We start from the raw sequence: 26,437 nt of genomic DNA, 5'->3' as shown, positions 1-26,437 counted from the left end.
TTTAGAGGATGTCTGCTCTAACCAGTCTGTAGAGAAGCACTGTGTTCATAATGGAGATGAGGCTCAGACCTGCTGTCCCCATCAGCAGGGCGTAGCGAGGTATATGGTCACTGTGACCTGCCAGCCAGCGGCTCATCCAACCCACTGTATAGACACGAAACACAGCAAACCTGCAGGAAAGACAGAAAGTCAGCCAAGTCTGCCAATATAAGATATAATATATAAAAGATCTCCATTTTCAGACATTTATTCCTGAAAAAAACATTTTTTTTAAACTAAAATGCTTTTGTATAGGCTAAATAATGAAAGTAATAAAGTAGAATGCAGCAGTTGCCTGGCAACTTCACCATGACGACAAGACTCCAGAAGTCACTGCTAGCAAAAACATAGACCGGCACATATTCCCACGTAAAAACACAACTTTCTGCTTTTCTGCTTTGGTTTTTGTACAAATTAAACAAACAAGATACAACATATTAGTTAGTGAGCTTAAGAGGTGCTGGTTGGTTGGCAGAGCCAGACTAACTGTTTCTCCCTGTTTCTAGTCTTTATGCTAAGCTAAGCTAATTGCCCTCCTGGCTCAGGCTTCATATTGAACATACATAACAAATTAGTAGTATCAATCTAACTGCAACTAATGATTATTTTAATTATTGCTTAATTTGCCGATTATTTCCTCGATTAATGAATTAACCTAGTTTTTTGGTTTGAACAATGTCAAAAAATGATGAAAAACGTCAATCGTTGATCACAGTCAAAAATTCAACCTAAAATGTCTTGTTTTGTCCCAACCATCAGTCCACGACCCAAAGATATTCAACTTACTATAATGGAGGACTAAAGAAACCAGAAATTATTCACATTTAAGAAGCTGGAACCAGAGAATTTTAGCATTTTTTTCTTAAAAATGAATCAAAAGTGATTAATCAATTATCAAAATAGAAACAACATTTGAATATCATTATAATATATAATTATAATGAATGTCTTCTGGATGAGCCAGCAGCTTATTTAGGCAGATTGAGGAAAGATTTATTAATAAATCATTGATTGATTGATGATTGATTGATTTTATGGATATAGAAGACAATGAATCCAAGGGACAACATGTAAAAGTGAGAACACTTGTTTCAAACGTGGTCCGTGATGTAAGAAAATCAGGACAGACAGTAACACATAACACAACATTAAAATCATGTCTTCGCCTCCATCATACATGACATGAACATACAATGTAACTCTCACATGTGAAGAGATGTTTCACCTAATAAATAACTACACATACATCATGTTCACATTTGAAATAGTATTATAGGAACTTTTATATGCTCACATATGAGGACTTTCTTGTCCAATAAACACTTTCACTGTGGATTTTTACATGTGACTTTTCTCAAACTTCCATTTGGAGAATAACTCCGTCGCCACCTACGTTCCCAGGTTGAGCCAGCTGGTCATGCGGTAGGTCACAGAGGGGCGGGGGGTTGTACTTTCAGTCCCCGGCCTGTTCCTCTTTCCTGACAGGAGGAGAAGCTGTCTGATATGAAGGAAAACAGAGTTGATCTCAACCAGCAGAGACACCACAGCGAAGCCCAAATAACGGCGGGACGTCACAGCCAAACTGAAGCACGAGAGCACCTGAGGGAAGAGTTCGAATGGAGGAATTAAAAAGTTGTACTGAGACATATAAAACTTCCACACTGCACTTGAAACAAGCAAACCTTGAACTGTGATGAAACAGATCAGGATCAGGAAGCCTGGCCTCTATTCAAAAAGATAAATGTTTTACTGCCTCTCCTGTCAAATCAGCAACTGGATGTAGAGACTCATCAGCTCAGCTACAAGCAAACATTCACAAAAAGAACATGAAAACATGTCTTATATTTTACAATGCTGTGACCCTGAAGTCATACTGAGGCAGTGATGTGTTGCCCTGCCGGCAAGGTGAATGAGGTCATGACCTCTGCTGCCTCTCTGCAACATACAGAGTTCAACAAACAAACACCAGCAGAGGTGTTTTTTGTTGTTTTGGCAACTAAAACTACTTTGTTAAGTGGACCTTTGAACTTAGATTATTTAGCTGGCTTGGGAAAGAACATCTTCATGATGGACAAAACAAAATAATGTTAGCCAGAGTCTGGTCAAAGTGAGGCGCTTTGGAGCATCTTTTTAAACTTGCAGACTAAAATCTATAATCTGCTGCAACACATTGTCCATACTTGTATTGTTTTGGCTTTTCTTTGTTTTACATGAAGTGTGAGGTGTGAAATAATTCCAAAAAAGAGTAAAAACACTATTTACAGAATTAGTCTACAGTTTAAGATACGATTTGTTCCCCGGTGATCTACAGTATTTCTTTAACATACGAGCATGCACAGCACAACACACTGCAACTTAAAATAACATACTAATAGACATAACTACGGAAGCTGAGAGCAGCCATGTTTTTTTAATGCTGTAATCTTGAGATCCCAAGTTAATTTACCTTGTTATCTTGAGAAAACAAAAGGCCGATTTCTCGAGATAGTGAGACAATTTATCATGAGATTTATCACAGGTGGAGCTCATTCTCATTTGTTCATTTCTGTCTTCTCCTCTCCATGTCTGATAGTTCAACTATTTAGATCAAACACAAGAAGCCTTAAGGACATGGGTTCAAATCTGTCACATGTTGGCTCTTACTCTCTCTCCCCACCCCACTTTCCTTTCTCTCATTAAGTCTAATAAAATGAAAATGCTTGAAAGGTTTTGTTTGGTACTTCTCCTACATGAAACATCCCATCATATTAAAGCCAGGAGTTAATCAACCTGCCATTTGGCCGTGACACAAATGTCATTTATAAAGTGCTGTTAATAATAATGGGTGCTCCTTGATCTGACATTTACAGCTTAAATCAGTTGCAATAGTTGTCAAGACGCCATCTATGCATGCTGGCATGGTGGCATACTTCTGATCTCCGATAAACATTATGAGTAATAAGAGGAAACGACAAAGATGACTCGTGATAATGGGTTGATTATCTCCCTATCTTGAGATGACAAAGCTCATTTTCTGGATGTATTGAAATATTTAACTTGTGATCTTCAGATAACAGCATTAAAAAAAAAAAAATTGCAAGCATGGCTCCTCTTGGCTTCCGTATATAATACAAGCAAATGAAGAAAACATCTTTTGACCACTTTGACAATACAGACCTCACTCAAAAAAAAAAAAAGTGAAGTAATAAAACACAATTTGACAGCACATATGTATAAAAGATATGTGCAGGAAAATAGAGAAAATGAAAGCAAATACAGAACTGTTGCAAGTTTTACACAACAAAACAGAAGTTTCCGGGTGACGCTAAAAACTGACAAACACACACTAGTAATTATGTCATGAAAGGCTAATGCTAAATGTGGCCAGTATCTCCAATAATTTTGGACTAATAAATAAACTAATAAAATAATACATTTCTTAATACATTTCTTTATGCTGTGCATGTGTTGCAAAATTTGTGAATGTATTTCTCAGTGTCATTGTATTTTTTATTAAAAATGTAAAATTGAATTTGCAGCTTTTTTCCTAAATACACCAAATGTGTCGTCAAAGTGGTAAAGACGCTCTCTTCATTTGCTTGTGTTGTATGCATGTTTTCTGAAGTTGCAGTGCGTTGAGCTCTCTCAGCCACTGTCCTGTGCACATGTGTAGCGCACAAACACACACAAAACGTAGAATTTATTACCGCAGAGTGGTGAAGAAGCACCTCCCAGGACCGTTTAAATGATTGATTCAAGACAAGGTCCAAGAAGTCATGGATGAAATAACCTGGAGGAGAAAGGATTTGAGGAAGCATGAATTTACACATGTACACATGAATATTCACACATGCATACACAAAACATCATGAAATGAAAGATATAATAATAGTGAAACACTGCTGAAATAAAATAAATTTCACTGGTTTGGCTAAAGTTTCTCAAACCCTTAATTATCTTACAGGAATCAATTTTGGTGGAAGACATTTCCACACTTTTCTATCAGTATATAATTTGGTGTTGTCAGCAAAGTGTTCTTCTGGAAGTCATTTGTTGTAAAAACCTTATAGATCCAAACTGTAAAGAAATTATTATTATTTCAATTTCACTATTAAAAATAAGGTGAAATTAAAAAGGAATCCGTCTGCTGATCCCATGTCATTCCAAGTGTAAATGTGATTTTTCTGTGCATGTTGGTGTCACCTGAAGACACAGCTACAAGGCTGTGGGAGAGTAAGGAGTGAGAGGAGATCAGGTCCTCCACCATCCGGGGTTCAAGGTAGAAACTGCATGGTGAGAGGGAGACCACAGGGAGAGTGAAGATGATATGAAGTGAAAATAAATTACAGTTCCAGCCCTGATTACTGTGTCTTTACGCACCATAAAACAGCCCACGCTCCTGTCAGCGAGCTGTGCACTAAAGACGTGCTGATATTCCTCCACTTCCAGGCTTTCTGGCGTGCCGGCTCTGGTGTTGGCAGGGATCTGACAATCGTGTTTAGCAGTTTAAAAGAGCACGTGGATCCTCCAATGACCAGAAGTGTTGACCTCAAATCCATGACTAGATCTATCACAGAGGCTGGTGTCCTGAATTCACTTCAAATCCCATGTGCTGCTGCGTTCAGTGCACATTTCAGCCGGGAGAGAGTCAGCTGAAATATTCTTTGAGAGGGAAAAAGAAACTCTCTTTAACATGCTGTATAATATCTGCAATCCCTGCCCTCTAACACACATACACCTCCACTCACGTGTGGTGATAAACTTATCACTGATAACAGGTGAAGGGGTCTCGGCCACATGTTGACATGACTTGACATAACAGTATGATTGATCCTAGGCAAAAAAATCCACACATTGTTTTCTGTATGTTACAAATGTTGTTTTCAAACTAAGGGGTCAATGCTTGTTGTCATTGTCATTCTGGTATACATGTCGGTGAAGGAATCCTACTCTAGTTGAAGTCTTGAACTCGTTTCTATCTGAGGGTTGCTTGCTGGCCTCTGGGGTTAGCTAGAGATATCTTTGTCTTAAGCCTGCTGTTTTAGAGACTGTGTGGACCATGAGGTACCTAGACAAGCTAAAGTTGAAGGATGTCCATGTTTGAAGTTATTGATTGACCATGAGGTCTCTGTTAGATCATATGACCTTGTCAGTTTGTGGAAGTGTCCATTTAGGAGACCTGACTGTTTTTAGTGCTTCTGGAGAGGTATAAAGCTGTCTGGTTTGGGTTCACAATCTTTAGAGAAAGGGTCATCTGAACAACATGCTTTCTCTCCAGAAGTACAAGATGATTATATTGTTGTTTTGTGTTTTTGTGTTTGGATATTTGTACAATTGTTATTGATGTTGTGATGGCTTGTACAGTGTCTTCAACTGCTTCAACAAGTAACATAGTTTAATGCTTTCTTTATGTCTCTGTGTGGTTCTTGAGCAACGATGAAAAAATTTCCACAACAACAACGACTGGAAAACAAAGCAATGGGATTAACAATGATGATTAAGCCTGAAAATTAAATTTTTAAAAAAGAATGGAAACAAAAAGAAAAGAAAAGAAAAAAATTAAAACTAAGAGTCTACAGTTGTGCTTTGAGCTAATTGCTAACATCAGAGTTTTTAGCAGCTTGCTGACTGACACAAATCATAAAGTACAACTGAGGATGATGAGAATGTCCTTCGTTTTGCAGGTATTTAACCCAAGTAGTGGTACAAATCAAAATGTTGAGCTGATGATGTTGCTATATGAGAAGTTATTATTCATAATTAAGAATTACTAAAAATATTTACAGTTTAATCCTGAGGAGGACTTGAACGGTTGTAGCAAATTTCTTGACAATCCATCCAATAGTTGTTGAGATATTTCGATCGATAAATGGACAAAGAACATTAATTAATTAAACTAAAAGCACACATGAACGTTAAAAACTGACAGTAATCATTTATTTATTTTTTGTGGTGCTTGTGGAAATGTTTTACTTTGATGAAGATCAGTGACTGTTGAAATATTTCACAGTGTGTTGATTCTGTTTTTTTACCTTGATGTTTTTCTTCCTGAACACATTAAAACATCTCAGACATGACAACATGAAATCTTCATTTACTATCATCCAGCAATTCATCTGCATTTTACCTTTTACTTCTGAACTGATATAATAATTAATAGTAATTAATAATATAATTAATAATATAATAATCGAGTGTTTGAATATCAGCGTGTTATTTAACATGTTGGAGAAGAGTAAATTTCTGTCAAAGCCCCAATTAAACCAACTTATTTACTTTGGTTACAACTGTTTACAGTTTTTCATGATTCCTGTCGTTCTCCAGAGTTTGTCAGTGCTGGATTGTTCTCCATCACGGGAGGAGCAAGAGAAAGCCTGAATTTGCTGGTTAATAGCCTGATAATAGGACTAATAACCATCAAGAGGACAAGAAGACTTCTTTATGTGCCCAGATTTTTGTCCTGTTGTTACATGTTCTGTTATGATTCACTGTGTGTTTGGAAAACTTAATAAAACCTTTCAATTAAAACGTAAATAAATTAAGGTAACGCTTAACAGGACGCTTCTTGTAACTATGTATTTTGGTATAAATTCTGAATCAGTTATTTAAGTTAGTTGTGTTGCATTTAAAAGCAGCTGTTGATTTCCAGATGTATTTATCTTGACAAGACTTCCATTTAAACCCAAATGAACATTCATTTATTGTTATTTATTATGAGAAACTTACACAAGTGTTGAATGGTAAGGTACGGTACGGTATGGTACGGTATGGTATGGTATATGGTTGCATGTAGATATTTTTCTTTTTTTTCTTTTTTTGCATTTTCAGCTGACCTGCTAAAAAAGTCTCTATGTGAAAATAGCATTCAATTGGCTCTAATTATTTGTAGGTGTAGCAACTCAACACTGTCTATGTTTCCTGTAATTAGCTTCATTACATCATCATCATCTTCAAGTAGCCACATCTTAATATAAATTCACATTTTTTCAGTTCCTTTCAAGGAAGTAAAAAGAAACTATGGCACATGAAATAAAGCTGAATCAATAAAGTCAAGGTTTTTTTTATAACTTAATAAGTGAATCATTTTGTTCTTTTTAGATAAATCTTTGACCTCCTTGCATTTTAAAGCCTTGTGGGACAGTTGTAAATCTTGAAGCTTGAAACAATATACACTAAATGAGTGATAATACCTCCTTTGTCGCCTGCTGTCCATTCAGTGTCGGCGGCTGCTGCCTCGTCAGCCTTTCTCTATAGCTAGTGCTGTTGTGAAACACAAAGGACCATCGCCTTTCTCTGGAACAACGGGCCTGAACATGAGCAGAGACATTTCCCAAACTGTTCACTCACCGGAGTCCCAAAACTAACTTTTTTTCTTTCATCTGGTGATCAGTTTTTTTTTTTTTTTTTTTTATCAAACCCAAATCATCAACTTTTCACAGCCTCCCAGGATCAAGGGATGAGGGTTGGAGATGAAGTTGTTGCCGTGGAAACGGACTCTTATCCCATCATCCAGCTGAGGAGAAGAGAGCAAACTGTGAGCACGGACAGCGGATCATCTGACTAACATTTCATGTTTCTGGAGGAGATCTGTGTATCTTTGTTTTATTGGTGAATCAGAGAAATGTCTGGGACCAAACAATGTGAGTAATCGATTTGGACCTTTATTGTCTGAATAACTGATCAGTCAGATAGTTATTGGAGGTCAGATATTAGAGAGTTTTTCTGAAGCTGCCACATGTCTGAAATAGAAGTAATTGATCTGTGTTGAGGATTTTCACAGGTCTAATAAAAAACAACTGATGCATTTTAAGTCAAGTGTGTGTGTTTGTGTGCATGTGTGCATGTGTGTGTATGTGTGTATTCAGCCTGTCAGGAGTTTCCGGACTCTGATCCAGATGACACCTCAGAGGAGCTGACAGAGGTGGTGTGTCTGGAGTCAGACCTGCAGGATGGACAGTAAGAGGGGATGGGGGGTGGGGGTTAATGTTGGCGACGGGCTTTTCACAACCTGGCAACCCAAACCTGTTTTTATTTATTCAGCACATTATGATAGACACACATGTAATCTGCAACCCTCTCTCCCTCTGACAAACAAAAGTTTGTGAAGTTCCTGGTTCACAATGTGGAACCTAAAAACTGTTTTACACCTCTATTTGATATTTAAAGCATTTTAATTGTGTATGAACCATTAATCAAACGAGCAAGAGCCTACAGCCAATCAGCCATGTTAGCAGCTCTGTGAGGCTCTACTTAGAAACAGCTAATATGCTCTTATAGTGATGTTGATGTTCAGCAGGTATAGTATTTACCATATTCACCATCTTACTTTGCGTGCTAACATTTGCTAATAAGCACAGTACAGCTGAGGCTGATGGGAATGTCATTAGTTCTGCAGGTGTTTGTTCATTGCTCCAAAGTACTGGACAAAAGTGGATTTCAGAAAATTGTTGCAATTCCTGTTGAGGCCGACATGAATATCTGCATGAAATTCCATGACAATCCGTGCAATAGACCAGTTGTTGTTGTTGAGGCATTTAACTTTGACTGACAGACCAACAACACTGACATAACAAGAGCCGCATCGTTAAAAGTTATGAGGTCCACTTACTAGCTTTTTCCAGAGCTTTCAACCACAATTCATGGTCTTCCTCAGCGGACAGGGTTTGTTGAGTCGTCATGGAGATTGCTCAATTGTCAGCTGTCGTCACGTGACCCAAGTATGAAGGAATATTGTGAGGTTGAAACCTCTGGAAAAAGCAAGTAAGTGGACCATGAGTCAAGGTATTTTGGGTCAGTTCAAGAACGAACTTTCAGCAGCTTCTTGACAAAATAGCACATAATTCATTTTCTCAGCGTACAAAGATGAAAGACACAAGCCTGTAGACATTAACAGTAATTATGACTTTTGTCCATCAAGAGCAAAGAACGTGAGACTTTTCCACGCTCTTTGTCTCCAGTTTCCTACGACCAGCCAACGTCGGTTTCTGTTAGCCGTTACCACAATAGTTCCCTAACCATGTGGTTATAATTGTAACCATAGTGACGAAAGTCCCCTAACGTTAACAAAGTAGTTATTTAATTAGTTTTTCTAAACTTAACTCAAAGCATGACCTAAGCAAGTTGTTTTTGTGCCTAAACCAAACTTCAACCACAGTGTTGTCACGACATAAAACAGATTTATTCTTCCAACAGTGATTCACGGTGTAAAACATTTTTATTTGTTTTTTGTTCCTGGGTAGTCACTGTTATTTCCTAATTGCTTATGTGTAAAAAGTATAGAAAATGGCTGTTATTCCCTTCAGACTTTGCTTTGTGAACAAGACAGTGATATTTTGAAATTGACCTATTTCCAATGGGAAACAGGTGAATTTGCACATTTTCATTCACATATATACGATACTTTTGTTGTCACCGTTGTATAATGTTAGTATAAATACATGTTAATTTTGATTCATACGTTGTTTTTTCTAACTTTATGTGAATGAAAATGTGCAAATTCACCAAGTACATTTCAAAATATCATTGTCAAGGTCACAAAAGCAAAGTTTGAAGGGCATAACAGACATTTTCTATACTTTTCAATCATAAAAAAATTAGGAATTAATGCTTATTACCCAGACCTAAAATTGTATTACATAGTTTGAAGGAACTGACAAATGGTGTTGTCTTTTTTGACACCAGTGTGACCTCACTTCTACAGGCATGAAGATCTCAGGAACCTCTGACAGTTTGACAGTGTGCTGAAGTTTAGTGCTCAGAGATTTGTAAAGATCCTCTTTGTATCTACAAGAGTCAGAGAGCAAGACATTTAACCTCTGACCAGTCAGTTTCCTCGGAGCTGCTACAACCAAAGCAATTAGTGTGATAGTTTGGTTAATCATGTGACATTGAGACAATTAGCCACGATATCCCAAATCACTAATGGCTTTACAGAACCAGGGAAAATGATCTGATCATTTATCATAATAACGCTTCAACATCTTCTGTATAAAACTGTATAAAATTAATGGTGGACGTAAGGTGGAAACATGGAAATAAATGCACAAACTTGCAAAAACATAGTTCACAGACAGAAACTAAAAAAACTAAATCAAATGTTCAGACTTAAAAATATTAAAGCTGCCATCAAAAACACACTGAATGTAAAAACTTTTTTTGAAAGATATAATATTTCATATAAAAACAGAAAATCGTATTTGTGTGTACAACTTATTGCAGTACCTGTGTGTGTGTGTGTGTGTGTGTGTGTGTGTGTGTGTGTGTGTGTGTGTGTGTGCGTGTTATCTCAGGATGTTGGAGGTTGAAGTGGGACATCACAGTGTGCTGTTGACACGCAGTGAGGGCAAATACAGTGCCATCGGTAACCAGTGTACACACTATGGCGCCCCACTCAGCAAAGGTAAACTGATGAATGAGTTTGTGTACATTGAAAAGGACGAACACACCTTCAGTCTGTTTACTCACACGTTCATCTGTCGGAACTGTTTGTTGTGATTCAGGCAGCTTCATGGAAATATGTCAGTTTTTAATCATGTTCTGCAGTTTAATAGTTTCTCTTCAATCATCTCCACCTTTGTTTTGGCCTCTACTGTAAAACAACACTAGCACGAGTATGTGAATGATGATGATGATGATGATGGTGTGTGTGTGTGTGTGTGTGTGTGTGTGTGTGTGTGTGTGTGTTCAGGGTTTATTTCAGGCAACAGAGTGCGCTGCCCGTGGCACGGCGCCTGTTTCAACGTCCAAACAGGAGATCTGGAGGAGTTTCCCGGCATGGACTGTTTACCTTGTCACAAGGTACAAACCAGAGAGACAGACAGACAGACAGACAGACAGACAGACAGACAGGCAGACAGACAGACAGACAGACAGACAGGCAGATATACAGACAGACAGACAGACAGACAGGCAGATATACAGACAGACAGACAGACCGACAGACAGGCAGACAGACAGACAGACAGATATACAGACAGACAGACAGACAGACAGATATACAGACAGACAGACAGACAGACAGATATACAGACAGACAGACAGACAGACAGACAGACAGACAGACAGACAGGCAGATATACAGACAGACAGACAGACAGGCAGATATACAGACAGACAGACAGGCAGACAGACAGACAGACAGATATACAGACAGACAGACAGACAGACAGACAGATATACAGACAGACATTTCGCTTTTGACATTTGCTGTCATTTTAATTTGTCTTTTTCTCTTTTGAAGGTCAAAATTCAAAACAGCAAAGTCTATGTGTCTATAAACAAAAGGGTAAGTATGTTCACTTTTTTGGTTTTCAGTCGATGTTACTTCTCCTCAAAGTCATGCTGCAGCTTTTTGTCTTACCACATGAAATGTGACATGAAATGTTCTCTGTGTCAGTGTTCAAAGTGAAAATAAGGGCATGTGGCAAATGTTTTTTGTGATGGCTAATTTGTATCTGACTGAAATATTTTGTGTTTGTATTCAATATTTTCATCAGTATTTTTCACTTGAAGTCATTAAAACTCTCCTGAAACCCAGATCAATGAAATTAATTTAGGTGGGTTAGCAACTCTTTCACATAAAAACTCTTCAGAACAACTAAAAAATGACATAACATATAATGTGCACATACAGTGTGCAAAAACAACAGGTGTGCAGGTTTGATTTTATTGATATCCAACATTTACATTGCAGACGCAGGCACGACAATCAAGCCTTAGTGGACAGTGACTCAAAAAGAGAAGTGGTACAAATTCTCAAGTAGCTGATCAGGTACAAGCGCAATGAGAAAGAGCGCTAGACAGAAGAAATACTGTAAACAACAAGAAAGCAGATTGTTGCACTGCAAGTGAAAAAGCTGAAGTGTTGAGGTAGAGCAGACTGTGTGGAGCTGGGCAGGTTTAAAGGGTCTGTAAACCCTCACAGGTGTTTCCAGTTAATCTGGTTGATTAGAGTTGGGCCTAACTATGCCGGGATTTCATTGTGGTCACCAAACTCTGAGCCTGTGTCTGAAATCACTTCCTATTTACTATATAGTGCCCTATATTTACAGTCCGGCATTCTATTTAGGAGTCTACTCTGAGTGTTAAAGTCCAGATGAAACATCATTTTGAGAGCATCTAACTTCCGTATCGAGACGTATTTCTGAGTGAAACAGGACAGACAGGCGAGACGTAACGTTTGGAGGAATTTGATTGGTGGATGTTATGATATTATTGGTTGAAATTGGTTGGTTCAAGCCTACATAAGCACACGTCATATTTTGTTTTACAGGAAAAAAACATGATTAGATTTTGATATAAGAATACAAAGAATTTTTTTTGTATTTTTTTGGCATATATTGTTAAATAGATGCACAATATGTGATCTAAAAGGGTTAAAAAGACATTTTTCATTTCATCTCGACATTAAACGAATGCTCTCTATAGTGCCCTCACAATTTCTAACAATAGAGTAAAAAAGTAGTGTCCAATCAATCTCACATTATAGTCATGCAACACTGATCAATATGTGTCAATAAGTGCCAGAAATCTAACTATTCAACACACTAATAAGTGTCTTTACATAGACAGCAGTAAAGTGAATGAGAGAATCATTTCAGATGTAAATTACTACCAAACCTTTTTCATGAGTACGTTTTTAATGTCACAGAAGGAAACTACACTTGAACAGAGCAGAGCCATCGTTAATGTTATTAGTAACACCTTTACTTTTCCTACTATGACAAATCACAATGTCTGCTGTTAAAAAGCCCTGTAACAATACGATAAAGATGTACATTGTCTCACAGCTGCAAAAAACAGGAGAGTGACGGTTGGACATATCAATCCAGCACCATCTGTACACACACACACACACACACACACACACACACACACACATACACACACACACACACACACACAGAGTCATGAGAAGATGTTTAATCAGGAAAAATGAGTGAAAACATCTGAGTGAGCGGACTGTGTGGCTGTGTAGAAGGATTTAAAGACCAATATTAGTCCAAAAATTCAATAAGTTTCTAAAGTTTAGTGACACTGGAAGAGTCAACAACAAAGAACTGAAATTGAAATGTAAATAAATTGAATTTCTTATAGTTATCAGCAATCAATAATATAAACTACATGTAGGAATACTGTATTTAAAATACACTGTAGGTGACAAACATCACATCCTTCATATTTTGGATTATTATTACTTGTATATAATTGCTAAATCTTCCTGTTGAGGTGTTGATGATGGTGTTTTTTATACGTGATTCAGACTCTGCGGCAGGAGAAAAGAATAAAGAATATGGGAGCTGCAGTACCAGGAGTCACTCACACTGTTCTCCTGCTGGGAGGAGGTGAGTGTGAGCTACTCCACATGTGTGTATATCTGTGTGTATTTGTGTTGTTGTCATTAATGCATTTCTGTACTTACAAGTATCGGTTGAGCAGAGCTGCTATTATTTTTATGTTTACAAGCCTTGCCCTACTGTTAAAGTGTCACAGTGCCACTTTATTAACGGCTAATTTATAGGCTTGACTGTTTTATGTGCAGTATAACGGCCTCTGGTGCGAGGCGGTGTGTGTTCTCAGTGAGTGTGATGGTGTGTTCACTCTCTGCAAGCACAGGGGCTGCGTCGTTGATCTGCGCTGAGACTCTGCGGCAGGAAAACTTCAGCGGCAGGATCATCATGGTCACCAGAGACGACCTTTTACCTTATGACAAAACCCGACTCAGCAAGGTGCTGCAGAGAAAATTACATGATGGCCGGTCATGAATATGTGTAAAATGACCACTGTTACCTAAACACGAACACCCTGCACCCATCTTACAGGTAATGAATGTCGAGAGCGACAGTATTCTGCTGAGGAGGATGGAGTTTTACCATCAGTACGACATCGAGGTGTGGCTCAGGAAAGAAGTGAGTCCTTTATCTCCTGTTGTCACTATATTATGCACTTGATTTTAAATACCGGCCACATACCGTTTTTATCTTGTCTTGGGACTGATTGGTGGACAGATGAGGAGCTGAGTGCGGATAGATTCATGATGACTGATGATGTGAAATTGACCGGACTCTCGCTGTCTTGACAGGCCCTGTCTGTGGACACAGACAAGAAGACGGTCTCATTTGATGACGGCTCAGTCCAGAGCTATGATCAGCTCCTCATCTCAACGGGCTGCAGGTAAAGACAAATACACACACACAGACACACACACACACAAACATTGAACATGTGTGTGCAAACATTCCATTTGAAACCAAGGCAACACAACCCCTAAATGTGCAACAATTCATTAATGTATCAGATAAACTTGGTGCAGTGTGATTCTTATGGAAATGGTGAATATAAAAAGCAAAAGACAACATATTATAACTTTAGGATATACTCCCTGATTTAAATCTCATTTGTATAAACCTGCATCTCTGCATCATGTGGTCTTTTTGTGCGTCTCTTTAAACTCCTTTGATTAACTTGGGTCATCTTTACGGATCAAAACACCTCTTTATCTCAATCATTTCTGTCATATTCTTGTTTTCCTTTAAAGCGCTTTGTAATTTGGTTTTGAAATAAAATATATTATTTGTTATAGAGGACCACAAATCCAAAAATGTCCCCAAAATATGCCATTTGTCATATTCACAAAGTTTGTTTTCCATAATTTGTCATCCTGGGAACGTTATCACACAAACTTTGGCATTTTTGTGTACTTAGGGAGTGTATATTTAGATATTTACTTCATTACAAACAAAATGAACACCTACAGGGTTATGTGGGCTTTAACATCTAGCTGTATAGTTAGATTGTTCAGAACATACAAGAGTTGATGTTATGACTAACTTTGTATAAGTGAGGTGGTCGTTGCTGGAGAAGCGCTACACTGCACTGCTTATGAACTGGTTTGTCTGGTCTGTCCTTTAGAGCAAAAGGTCTTGATCTTCCTGGCATGAAGCTGGACAACGTCAGGATGCTGGAGACACCAGAGGACGCCCGGCAAATCCACTCAGCCTGTCTGGGCTGCAACGTCGTCCTCGTGGGAACCTCTTTTGTTGGTACAAATGTTTTCAGTTTGTGCAAAAGATGCATCTACTTTTATATTAATCTGGAGATGTGCAGGATTAACAGCAGATCTACTGTAATGGTTTATTTCATCCTGAAATACAGATAAAGAGTTTTATGAGTTAGGGATATAGAGAAAAGAAATATAGAAAAAGAAATATATTATTTTTGAGTTCAATGGAAATAATTTAAAGTTTTTCATTTTAGGTTTTCATTCATTAGTTTTATTTCTTTTAGCCCCAAAAGCGACAAAATGCAGTAAAAAGTTAACAGATGAGTCAAAAACGTAACTGGATACATCAGTGAAAAAAATATTAAAAGGAAAGTACATAAAAAATAAATATAAAGCTTAATACTTCACCTTTAACCTCCGGCCAGATGGTAAAAAATTTGATTTCTTCTTCCTTTACCACCACATTAGTTGATAAATTTTTTTCCCCATATAAATTTCACATTTTTCTAGTGCTTATATGCAATTATATTTATTTTTACACTCAGTTTTAACAGTTGAACTAAGTATTATTTATTCATATATACAGTTATATTTTTGACTTAACTACCTTTTGTCAGTTTTGAGGCTCCATACAGTCGTAGTTTTTATAGGTTTGAAATCTGTTTGATTTTCATTTCAATATTCTCTACTTCACCTTTGCTGACTTTTTTTTCAGGCATGGAAGTCGCATCTTATTTGATAGACAAAGCTTCCAGTATCACAGTAATCGGCAGCAGCGAGCTGCCGTACCAGAATACACTGGGTCCTGAAATCGGCAGAGTCACCATGATGGTGAGCGAGAGATAAAGAGAGAGAGAGAGAGAGAGAGAGAGAGAGAGAAAGAGAGAAAGAGAGAGAGAGAGAGAGAGAGTCTTGTATTGTATTAAATCCTCACATTACTTTGATCCTTTGGTCCTTTCATTTTATCCTTTATTTACTTGTCTGTTGTTCCTGCAGATGCTGTCGGAGAAAAATATAAGATTCTTCATGAACGATAACGTGACAGAGGTCAGAGGTGTGAACGGCAAGGTAACATGGGAAAACATACACAAAAATACACACATTCAGACCTGAATATTATACATACATTTATATTTTATTTAAGAATATCAGTTCTTAGTGTCCTCTCTCCCTCAAGGTGAAGGAGGTCACGCTTAAAAGTGGAAAAGTTATACCAGCTGACGTTTTGATTGTTGGTATCGGTAAGTGCAGTGCCGACATTGTTCCCTTTATTACTACTTAATATCATCAATTACTATCAATGTTTTATAGTAAATTAAAGATATTTGTTAAGTCAGTAACTATATTTGATTATCATTGATAGTTGTATAAACATGCACTATTATAACATCTGACTGACAAAGAGTACTGTCGTTGTTTTATGATTCTTTGGAGTGTCATTTATTATTTTGCTGCAGCAGCTTGAGTTTTCTTTGTAATTGTATCATATTTTTTAATGACAAACAAACAACCATGATGGATTTCATATTTCAGAACAATGAGAGAGATGAGAAAAACAGCTCAGCAGTATTTGTAGAAAATCTGCTCAACCACTTCTGTCTTGCTCCTCTCTCCCTACAGGCATCATTCCTAACTCAGAGTTCCTTCGGGGCAGTAAAATACAGATGGACTCAAAAAACTTTGTGACAGTCGACAAGGTCAGCGAGCAACCTGCTGTTCAGCTGCTCATCTGGATCTCATTCTCATTCCCATGACCTTCATTTCTTAATAAATCTTCCTCAGATTAATCCGTATATTCCGCACCGTTGATTTATCAGTTGTCTCCTTGTGTCTTTCTCCTGCAGTACATGCGCACCAACATCCCCGAGGTGTTCTGTGGAGGTGACCTGGCCACCTTCCCCCTGGCGATGGCCAAAAACCGGCTGGTCAACATTGGACACTGGCAGATGGCGCAAGCACATGGTAACGTAGTACCAATGTAAATGTAGTCACAAACTCCTAAACTGCTTGACAAAGCAATACAATACGAAAGCACTCAACTTTTTTATGATATAATGTAAATCTTTTAGTGTCACAGTGGTTCAGACTTCAGGGAAAGTAGAGCACTTCCAACATGAATATTATATACAGACTACTATTTAAATACCAAATACTGCTCTGAGTCGATACTAAACCCTTATTATCTATTCTTTTTAATCTATTATCTGTTTAATATCTGTGTCTATAATATCTTGCATAGTTGTATTTCCATTTGAACTGTAATGGGTTTTTTTTATTGTTGTTTAGGGAGGATAGCAGCTCTGAACATGCTGGATAAACCAACTGAACTCAATTCAGTTCCTTTCTACTGGACCGTCCTACTGGGTAAAACCATCCGATATGCAGGTCGGCACCTCCCACTACACACACACACACACACACACACACATATAAATATTTGTTTGTGCGTATCTTTGTAATTGATAATAATGCTGAGTTCAGCCGCACCGAGAGGGCTTCATAGTCACATGATTGAATTTGTCGCAGCACTATTTAGACACAAACTCTGCCCCCCCACATGTGATACAGATACAGGAAACGGGACCTCGCTAACTGTAAACCTTTAATCAAAGAGCAAATTTTAAAATGCTCTGCCAGCCAGGGACGGATTATGAAACAATGGGTCCCTGGCACAGAAATACAGTATAAATGGCTTCCGCTTCTACCAAGCAGAACGTCACCATGAACGCCACAGACTGAGCCGTGTCACTTGCAGTTGTTTCACGTCTTTGTCAGCGATATTTCGCTGGTTCAGCATAACTCTAAAGTGCTGCTATTGGTAGAAAAGAGCACCTGAAACTTAAGTGTATTGTTCAGACTGAAGAGAGGTTGTCTAAACGCTGCCCAAAGCTTCATGTCAAACAGATCCACATCTTAAACTTAAACTATAAGACTCTGTACGCAATATTATATGAAACTATCTAAGGAAACCTTTGATACAGGTTATATCACTCTGGAGGGAATCATGTTGGACTCAGGAGCAAAAAACATGCTCAGGACATCCCTACATGTGACTGAGCCCTTTGACCTTTCAACAAAAAATGTCATTTCACGCAGATTCTTTAGCATGGGGCCCCCTGACCCCTCGGGCCCCTAGGCCTTTAACCAGTAATCTAGTCTATGACGCCACCCAAAACTCCTGCTGCTCAATAACTTACTGAATTTACGCTGAATCCCACAATGATAGATTTTGGATTGCAGGGCTTATCACCAACAAATGTAACTCATGTGTTTTTTGTGTTTGTGTGTAGGCTATGGGGAGGGATACACTGAAATTGTAATGAAAGGAAACTTTGAGGACAGGAGGTTCCTGGCATTGTACATCAAGTAAGAAAAACTGCCACTGTCCTAAACAAACAATCAAAGAATAAAAAACATATATTATTCTCAATGTAATATTAGATAAAATCCTAAAATATGTATGTTTTGATATGTTTATGTAATCCTTTTTTCCAATAGGAATGATGAGGTCATAGCGGCAGCAAGCCTAAACTACGACCCTGCGGTGTCTGCGGTAGCTGAGAGGTTCGCAGCAGGAAAAGTCATCACAAAGAGAGAAGCTCAGTATGTAACATCTCTACATTTTTATGCCACTTTGTTTTCTATGTTTGCCATGTTTTTAACATTTTAGCCTCATATTAACAAAGTTTTAGCTAATTCTGTCCTTCACTCACTTGACTTATTAGGGTTTGGTGACAGTAGGGACTAGAGAGCGTATGTTTGTTTACAATAAACAAACAAAAAGACATCTTATAATGTTTATGACCAGGAAGTTGGAGTCTGCAGCTTGTATTCTTATATATATATATATATATATATATATATATATATATATATATATATAGTAAAATGTTTCAAAATGGTGTTTAAACTGTTAACAGGATCTTTGTTTGAGGAGTCCTTTTATAAGATTTTAATGGACACCTGCCAGCCAATCAGAAATGAGTATTCCCCAGACATTTTTAATTAATTATTGAAAACAAATGAGGTTATAAGCCACATGATTTCAGACTTAAATGACACCAGTGATGTCGTTGGTGCTGGTGTTTCTCAAAAGACCACATTTCCCATAAACCCTGTTGCTTCCTGTCACTTGCCTCCTTCTCAGCGTCACTCCTCATACAGTTTCTAGTCTGTTTCTTTACTTTATTGACCAAAACTTTGAAAACAGACGGACAGATAGAAGAAATAGTGATACAATCAAGTCAATAACAACAAATGCATCAATTGATATCAATGCATATAAAAGCACAGCGTCTCTTCTTCCTCTTCCTGACAGATCGGATACCCTTAGCTGGCTGCAGCTGTCCTGATCTACGCTTTCCTCCGCTCGTCTGCTTCAGCACATCATCATCATCATCATCCGTACGACGCTGACACTCAGCCAGACCGTGCTTCATCGGTCTCTTCGTCAACCCGCCGCCCTCACCGAGGACAAAGCGTTTCAGAGACGTTTGATTCGGTAGAGACAGACTTCACTGATGGTGTCACGAAGAAATTTTTACAGTTCAGTGTTTTGGATGCAGGTTGTGTGGATTCAAACTGTCCGTCATACAGTCAGTGTTCATGTGAGGACGACTCCAACATGCAAACAACAGATACCTCAGACGCATGCAGATTTTTGGGACTTTTAGCTTCTTTTTAAATCTTAATATTTTTTATTATTTTATTAGATTTTTTGTTTTAACTTTATGGCTTTATGTCTAGGGGGGGGGAGTATTTCAGTTAACAGTCCAGAGATGTCACATTTAAGATGCCTCAGTATGTTTCTCTGCTTTCATATTTAAAAAGGTGGCGTAAGCTGCCTTTTACTTGGATGGGGTCGCTGGAAAAAAACACAAGTGACCTTAATGCCCACTGCGGCTGTGTACGTGGTCTGGTCAGTGAGTGGGAGGGGGGATTAGGAGAACAGAGGGGGGAGCGTTCAGCCCTTTGAAGCAGAGATGCTGAAATAGGCAACGGTGACAAAACACACCAACAGGGAACAATAGGCCTTTCGACAGACAGCACACACAGGCGGTGTGACAAAAGAAATGCTGCGTTTTTCTCTCTTTCCCTCCATCTCTGCTGGTTTATCACTGTTTTTTTTTTTTTTTTACTTCACACCTCTCTTTCCACCTCGCCGTGTACTTTTAGCTTCACTCTCAGTGCCCTTCCTGTCCACAGTACGCCTCAGTTCACTGTATCCACCGTTCAACTGGTGCCAGTTATTATATTTTAGGTTTGCAGGCGTCAATGGCTTATATTTTGTACAAATGTTGTATGTAAAAGATTTGAACTTTTTTTTTTTGCCAAACATGATGAGACAACTCGTTTTTCTTCCTTGTAAGGAGCAAGTTTAACATTATTTAGATGATGATCTGCATTTAAACTTGATTCACACTCATGTTAATGGGAGTGAGGAGGTAAAAAAAAAAAAATTCTATCATGCTAAATGCAGTTTTATACAACAATATTGATATTTACTGTGATAAAATACATTTTCTGTATTGAGAAATTGTTAATTGATAGAATAACCAGACAGGAATCTTCTTTTTTGGCGAATAGAGCAAATTAAATACCTGAAAAGTCATTTTTAAAGGGGATCTACCACGGTATAAAAAGTATGACGAAATCTCATGTTATTCAAAATTACGGTTACAGATTATTAAGGAGAGACATGACACATTTCCACTCTTAAGCTAGTTGTAAAATCATTTCCATCTTTCTGTTCATCTTACTGGAAAAATGCAACACTGACTTTCCTGTAAGCTCACATCTCTCAGAGAGAACTAACAACTTATTCAGAGCCCAAATACACTGTTCAATAATTTAATGATGTAAAAACAAAACAAACAAAATGAAATTTCTTTTCTCTTGGATTTAGTTAAACATTGCATTTTGGTAGAATTTGTTGTTGCATCTTATAAAATCAATAAGATAAGTTTCAATGCTGAATATCAGATGCTGAGGAAGAAATATTAGAGATTGTACTTGTCATTTAAACTTATTTGTCTTGTGTTCCACTTTGTTCATGCATAAAAAATCTCAGGCACAACTATTTTGTCTCTCTGTTTTGTTTTTTTTTCATTCATTGACTCATCAGTTTTGGAGCAGCTGATTCACTCAGTGAAAACACAACTTTTCTGCCATCTATCGTAGAGCAGAGGTAGTGTTTCCAAGAGCAACAAAACCACAAATGATCTTTCCCTCTGTGTAAGTTTAGTTTATCATTACAAAAAGAGCAACATCATTTGTTTCCTCTCTAACTTGGTTTTAAATAAAATGTTAAATTGTCTTTATGTTACTACATTTGCACAAAAAGACACTAGACAGACACAGCAGCAGTGATTCAGTACTTTGTCAGGATAAAAGAATATTAACACACCAGTGCTGCTGCCACTCAGTGACAAGAGCTGCAGGACATAAGGAAAAAGAAAGAAAAGCAACAGAGGTTCAGGATGGATTCAGGACTTTGCACATTAGCTCACTGGTCCATCAGGTCAGGCAATATGCTTATAACAGTTTGAACTTTTAAACATATTTTATTAGACGGAGTGACAACATACAGGAGAAGCGCATTGTTACAATTAAATTTCAGTTTTAATGAAACATCCACTCTGTTGGAGGCTTTCTGGGTATTTTTGTGAGAAAAAAAGAAGAAAAAGAAAATTGCTCACCTATATTTAAAAGTTCATAAGAAGTTCAAAAGAAAGGTCATGTGACCTCCCCTCCCGTGTATTTAACCCTCCTCTACCTCACGGACCTGTGAACAGGCAGATGTGAGGAGGGTGCAGTGGTATTAGCCTGATTAGGTTTCAGTCCTCAAAGATCCACTTTGGGTCTTTTCTGGAAGCGTTACATAATTTAGAGGCACAAGATAAACTGTTCAAATCCTCTATTAAGTTTTTAACAGGTATCTTGAACAGGAGGAGGTCAGACAGCTGTTGATATGTGTAATATGTGTGATATGTGTTTTGTACCTGACAGTATATCTATCTGGTGTTTTTATTGAATCAGAAACATGTTAAATTTTTCTTCAGTCCAACATCTTGACGGGGTCCAGTGGCCACAGTGGCTTCATCTGTTTTTAACTGAACTAACAGCATAATAATTATACTGTAAATGAACAAGACTCTCATTTTCTTCTTTAATTCAATCTGCACTCAGATGCGGTGATGATAACACAGACCTCTGTTGCTCAGAAGCCTTTTTCTCTTTAACCTCTTTAGGAAAAGTCTGTCTCAGTGTATCCTGCGTTTCCTTTAACAGAGCCTCTCTGTGTGCGATGTAACGCTGCCGCCTGTTGGCCCTGTACAGCTCCAGCCTCTTCTCCTCAGCCTGGGGGTCCTCCAGCACTCCCTCCCACCTCAGGCTCTCCCTGGCCTGGGCGCTGAGCTCTGACACATACCCCTGCGCCGGAGCCACACTGCCACTGGTTTTGTTTGTTGCCGTCAGCCGAGCCGGTGAACCCTTGGGGTGTTTCTTGCTCCTGCGGCCGCTGCCAGCGAGCCACTCTCCATCCTTCGTAGTAGTGGCTCTGAGCTTGGACATCTCAGTCTGACGTTTCTCTGCAGAGAGCAAACATAAACATGTAGGCGCATGAACACTAACAGATTTCAGGGTTTAGATTACTAATGGCTCCCTATGGAGTTGGAGGGATAATGGCTTGGTTTACAGTAATGAGCTGTAATAGGCCGGTGAGCGGCGGCGACACTGGGATCCTGTTCTCTAATGACCTATTCAATCTCACAGGGAAGCAGCAACACATGACCCTCGTACTTATGTTTACATTGTGTACAGAAACAAGACCTTCATTTGTAATTCAAATGATTGTTTTTCAGGCTTCTCATTATATGACAGTTTATACGTGAATACTTTCTGTGCTCTTTGGCAACATTTACTCCACCAGGAACACTGTATGTATTTCATGGTCTGCTTCTCAAAGATCTGCTTTTAATAGAGATTGTGACACAGTAATCTAATTTCCTTTAAAGAAGCCTGAGGTCTCAAATCTATTTCTCAATCCTCCATTTTTATGACAGTAATGCAGGATTTCATTGTTCGACATTCAAAGTTGTTTTTTTCTTTGACTCAACAGTTTGAAGCCATTAAAATAAGAATTTAAAGCTCTTAAATGACTGGAAGGATGCTAAATACTTACATGATAAAGACTTTTGTGTGTATAGGAGGCTGCATAAACCAGCCAATGAGCTCTTTTATAGCTTAGTGGAAATAAATCTATAACACAATGATTATGAATGAAAACAGCAGGCATTAACTTTACTGTAGTGTAGTCAAAAATGAGATTTCTGCTGGTATTTTTGTACTTAATTAGACAAAAAGAGCAGTAAAATGTATGTTTTTGGTTTTTTCTTTTGCAAGCTATCAACCGTAAAAAGAATTAATTCTGAAGAACGGTACTTTTTGCTAATTATTGTTGATAACTTGTCCCTATTTTCAATGGTTCAACCATTCTGTTGGTTTTAAACTTATTTAAGCATTGTATTACTTATGAATTATGTTTTGTATAACCTCAACATGCACACTAACTACTATAATAGGGAAATTAATTACAATATTCCCTTGAGAATATAAATGATAAGTTCAGTTGGGGCTGCAACTAATGGTTAATTTCTGATTGATGTGTCAATTGGTTCTTGATTAATCTATTAGTCTATTAGTCAACAGTAGGAAACTCAAAATATTCCATTTAAAATTTGCACTATAGTGCCAGTATCTCAAAGTGGTGCTCACTTGTTTTATTAAAGTAAAATATTTGTCCACCTTTAAATAAAAGAGGACAAAAAATGAGGGCTTGATCATATTTTGCACATTTCCAGTTGTTGAATGTAAGTAAGTAAGTTTAACTTCAGGCTGCTTATTTGAGTATTTGATTTCATGCTACTATATACTTCTACTTCATTACATTTCCAAGGAAAATATTGTTCTTTTTAGTGATTAAAATTGTACATGCAAAACCTGTACTGAGTTATAAACTATGACACATGATTAAAAATTAAACTACAAACAGTAAATAAAGTACAAACAGTAAAGTACCTCTTACAAATGAATGCTTCAGTAATAATTTATACAATTAAAATATAAAGTTACACTGACTGGATGCATTCTGCTACATAATGAGTCGTTATTTTAATAAGTACATTTTGTTGGTAATGTTTAGGTACTTTAATAGGACTTTTATGGATTATTTTTACATTGTGGTGTTGCTACACTTGTAAATAGGATCTGAATACTGTTGTTTTTACCGTAATTTCTTTACCTGCATCTTCTGGAGGAGTGTTGGAAGCGGTGGCTTTCTTTCTTTTCTTCTTTTTCTTCTTCTTATTGTCTGTGTTCTTGGATGTCTGGAGCAGCTTACAGTTTTGGTCTTCTGGCATGCTGCTAATTGGTTGTATCTCTACACACACTCGGTGCTGAAGAGAAGGTCTGTGTGGGCTAAACAAGCTCACAGAGTCCGAGGACGTTCGTGACGATCTTCTCGGGATTTACAATAACGGTCATGAAGACATAAACTGCAGAAAAAGAAATGTAAATTAGCTTTAACGCTGAACACAGAGAGCTGTAAATCTTCGTTTCCTCACAAGAAGTTGGGCTGCACAGCGAGTATCGGCGGCTGTTATTGCTCTTCAGTCCCGAGACAAACTGTTTTAACTCTAGTGGTTTCAAACAACTAAGTTTATAAGCCTACATTGCGCAAAAAGGCAGAGAAAAGTGTAAAAAACTGGATGCTCCATCGCTTGTTTTGATATTTGTTCCGGGATCAGAATCACGCTCAGCCGCCGCGTTGCCCAGTGACGCGTATCCATGGCAACAGGACACACCTCCTCACAGAAGAGACACGTGTTGATTTAACAGCTAACTAAGTTTCACTTTTACCCAACGAAAACATGTCAAAAACGTTGTTTTCTTGACATTTTTAAAGTTCTAAAAAACGAAAACTGTATTTGTTCCGGTTAATACTGTAAATGTTTCCTGTGTGCAAACATTTAGCATGTTCTGGTTGACAGTGGACTCTTTATTTCCTTTATTTATATTCATCATTTAGAGATGAATACACCGTGTGGATACACTTACAGAACAAATGGAAAACAAAACAGTACAAGACACAATAATACATAACACAACAATAACAAAACAAACAACAAACAAGAAACTAAGTCACAAAAACATAAGTTACAACCTTAGACACAATCGAAAGAAAACGTCAGTCTATAAAGGAACAGTAAGCATTACTGAAAACAACAATTTGTTTTAAGATGAGAAAACAAAACATTTTTGAATAAGCCAAATGATTATTATTGGTTAATAATCATTTAGCTATTATTGGTTATTATACAGATTTCATTTTTTAAATTGTTTTAATTGTACTGTACATATCTATCCCGTTAATACACACATATAGTTTATTTACACTCAAATTTATATCTACATTAGCATTCATACTTCTATTTATATTCTGCTTTTTTTAAACACACATAGTTTTTTTTTTTATCATGTCAATATGAGTACATAGTCTACCTCCACCACACCCTTATAAATTCCCTACAGTTATGTTTTTGTTTATGTTGACTGTTTAATGTTCATATTTGTTGCTTTTTTTCTGTTGACATCTGGACCACATTGAATTCCTTTCAGCCCACTTACTTCCCGGCGAATAAATGTGATAGTGGTTTTGGTATTTTTCAGAGGGGAAGGTTAGACTGCTCAGCAAATACGCTTGAATTGGACACAAACACAAGATTTATACGTGAACACCATTCAAATTTATAAGGTCTACATAACCCTTTTCTTTCTGGCCAAAGCAAAGTTTTTGACCCCGACGTGATTTGAACACGCAACCTTCTGATCTGGAGTCAGACGCGCTACCGTTGCGCCACGAGGTCTGATGCAATGGGCATTAATATTTTGACAAGTACCCCACGATTTATTTATTACAAAACGAAACTGGATTAAAGACTATTGTATTTACACTATTGAATATTGTGAATATACTGTATTTACAGAATGACATAAGAATTATTTTTTTTATCTCTAATGTTTAGATTTTATCACTGAATGGAAGTAACTCATCTTTACTGTAGTAATTACTGTAGGTAGATATTCTCCCTCATCACTGACTCAGACTGCTGCTGTTTAATTTATTAAATTAATTTGGTATTTATTATAATCTCAATGCTGGATTATATCATTTTGTAGCTACATAATAGTTGGTCTGAAGATCTGAGAGCAGCTGAAAGAGTTGATATCTTTAAACGTCAACTTAAAACCTCTTTAACCTTTAACCTGGCTTTTGATTAAAAATGATTTATAGACATTATGTACTTTATTTTATTCACTTATTTTATTGTATTCATGTTGTAAAATTTTATCTTATTA

General features: G+C 37.5%; 3 protein-coding genes and 1 non-coding gene across 5 annotated transcripts; 1 reads left to right on the top strand and 3 right to left on the bottom strand.

Moving 5' to 3' along the window:
• Positions 1-7,862, bottom strand: LOC121910908 (TLC domain-containing protein 2-like). Of its 2 annotated transcripts, none has more exons than XM_042432293.1 (7): positions 7,436-7,862; positions 7,209-7,325; positions 4,399-4,680; positions 4,222-4,304; positions 3,726-3,808; positions 1,433-1,638; positions 1-170 (listed from the first exon to the last, which is right to left on the bottom strand). In XM_042432293.1, exons 3-7 carry the CDS (start codon positions 4,575-4,577, stop codon positions 2-4), a joined length of 720 nt encoding a protein of 239 aa, XP_042288227.1. In that variant the 5' UTR covers positions 4,578-4,680; positions 7,209-7,325; positions 7,436-7,862; the 3' UTR covers position 1. The 2 variants fall into 2 exon arrangements, with proteins under 2 accessions (XP_042288227.1, XP_042288228.1); XM_042432294.1 differs by having other exon boundaries at positions 7,449-7,862.
• Positions 7,640-20,462, top strand: LOC121910525 (apoptosis-inducing factor 3). Its single transcript, XM_042431766.1, has 19 exons — positions 7,640-7,658; positions 7,830-7,974; positions 10,308-10,417; positions 10,706-10,815; positions 11,258-11,302; positions 13,280-13,361; positions 13,633-13,745; positions 13,839-13,925; positions 14,099-14,190; positions 14,929-15,059; positions 15,735-15,850; positions 16,016-16,087; positions 16,197-16,260; positions 16,640-16,716; positions 16,864-16,981; positions 17,306-17,404; positions 18,310-18,385; positions 18,518-18,622; positions 19,338-20,462. Exons 1-19 carry the CDS (start codon positions 7,640-7,642, stop codon positions 19,369-19,371), a joined length of 1,695 nt encoding a protein of 564 aa, XP_042287700.1. The 3' UTR covers positions 19,372-20,462.
• A 901-nt stretch (positions 20,463-21,363) lies between these two features.
• On the bottom strand, positions 21,364-24,872 carry c13h17orf97 (chromosome 13 C17orf97 homolog). The gene is made up of 2 exons (XM_042431611.1): positions 24,321-24,872; positions 21,364-22,608 (listed from the first exon to the last, which is right to left on the bottom strand). Exons 1-2 carry the CDS (start codon positions 24,436-24,438, stop codon positions 22,193-22,195), a joined length of 534 nt encoding a protein of 177 aa, XP_042287545.1. The 5' UTR covers positions 24,439-24,872; the 3' UTR covers positions 21,364-22,192.
• A 1,000-nt stretch (positions 24,873-25,872) lies between these two features.
• trnaw-cca lies at positions 25,873-25,944 on the bottom strand. Its single transcript has one exon. It is a non-coding gene; the product is annotated as a tRNA-Trp (tRNA).
• Between the last annotated feature and the right edge of the window lie 493 nt (positions 25,945-26,437).

Source organism: Thunnus maccoyii, chromosome 13, assembly GCF_910596095.1.
Source record: "Thunnus maccoyii chromosome 13, fThuMac1.1, whole genome shotgun sequence".
Lineage (NCBI taxonomy): Eukaryota > Metazoa > Chordata > Actinopteri > Scombriformes > Scombridae > Thunnus > Thunnus maccoyii.
This window is presented reverse-complemented; position numbering and strand designations above follow the sequence as displayed.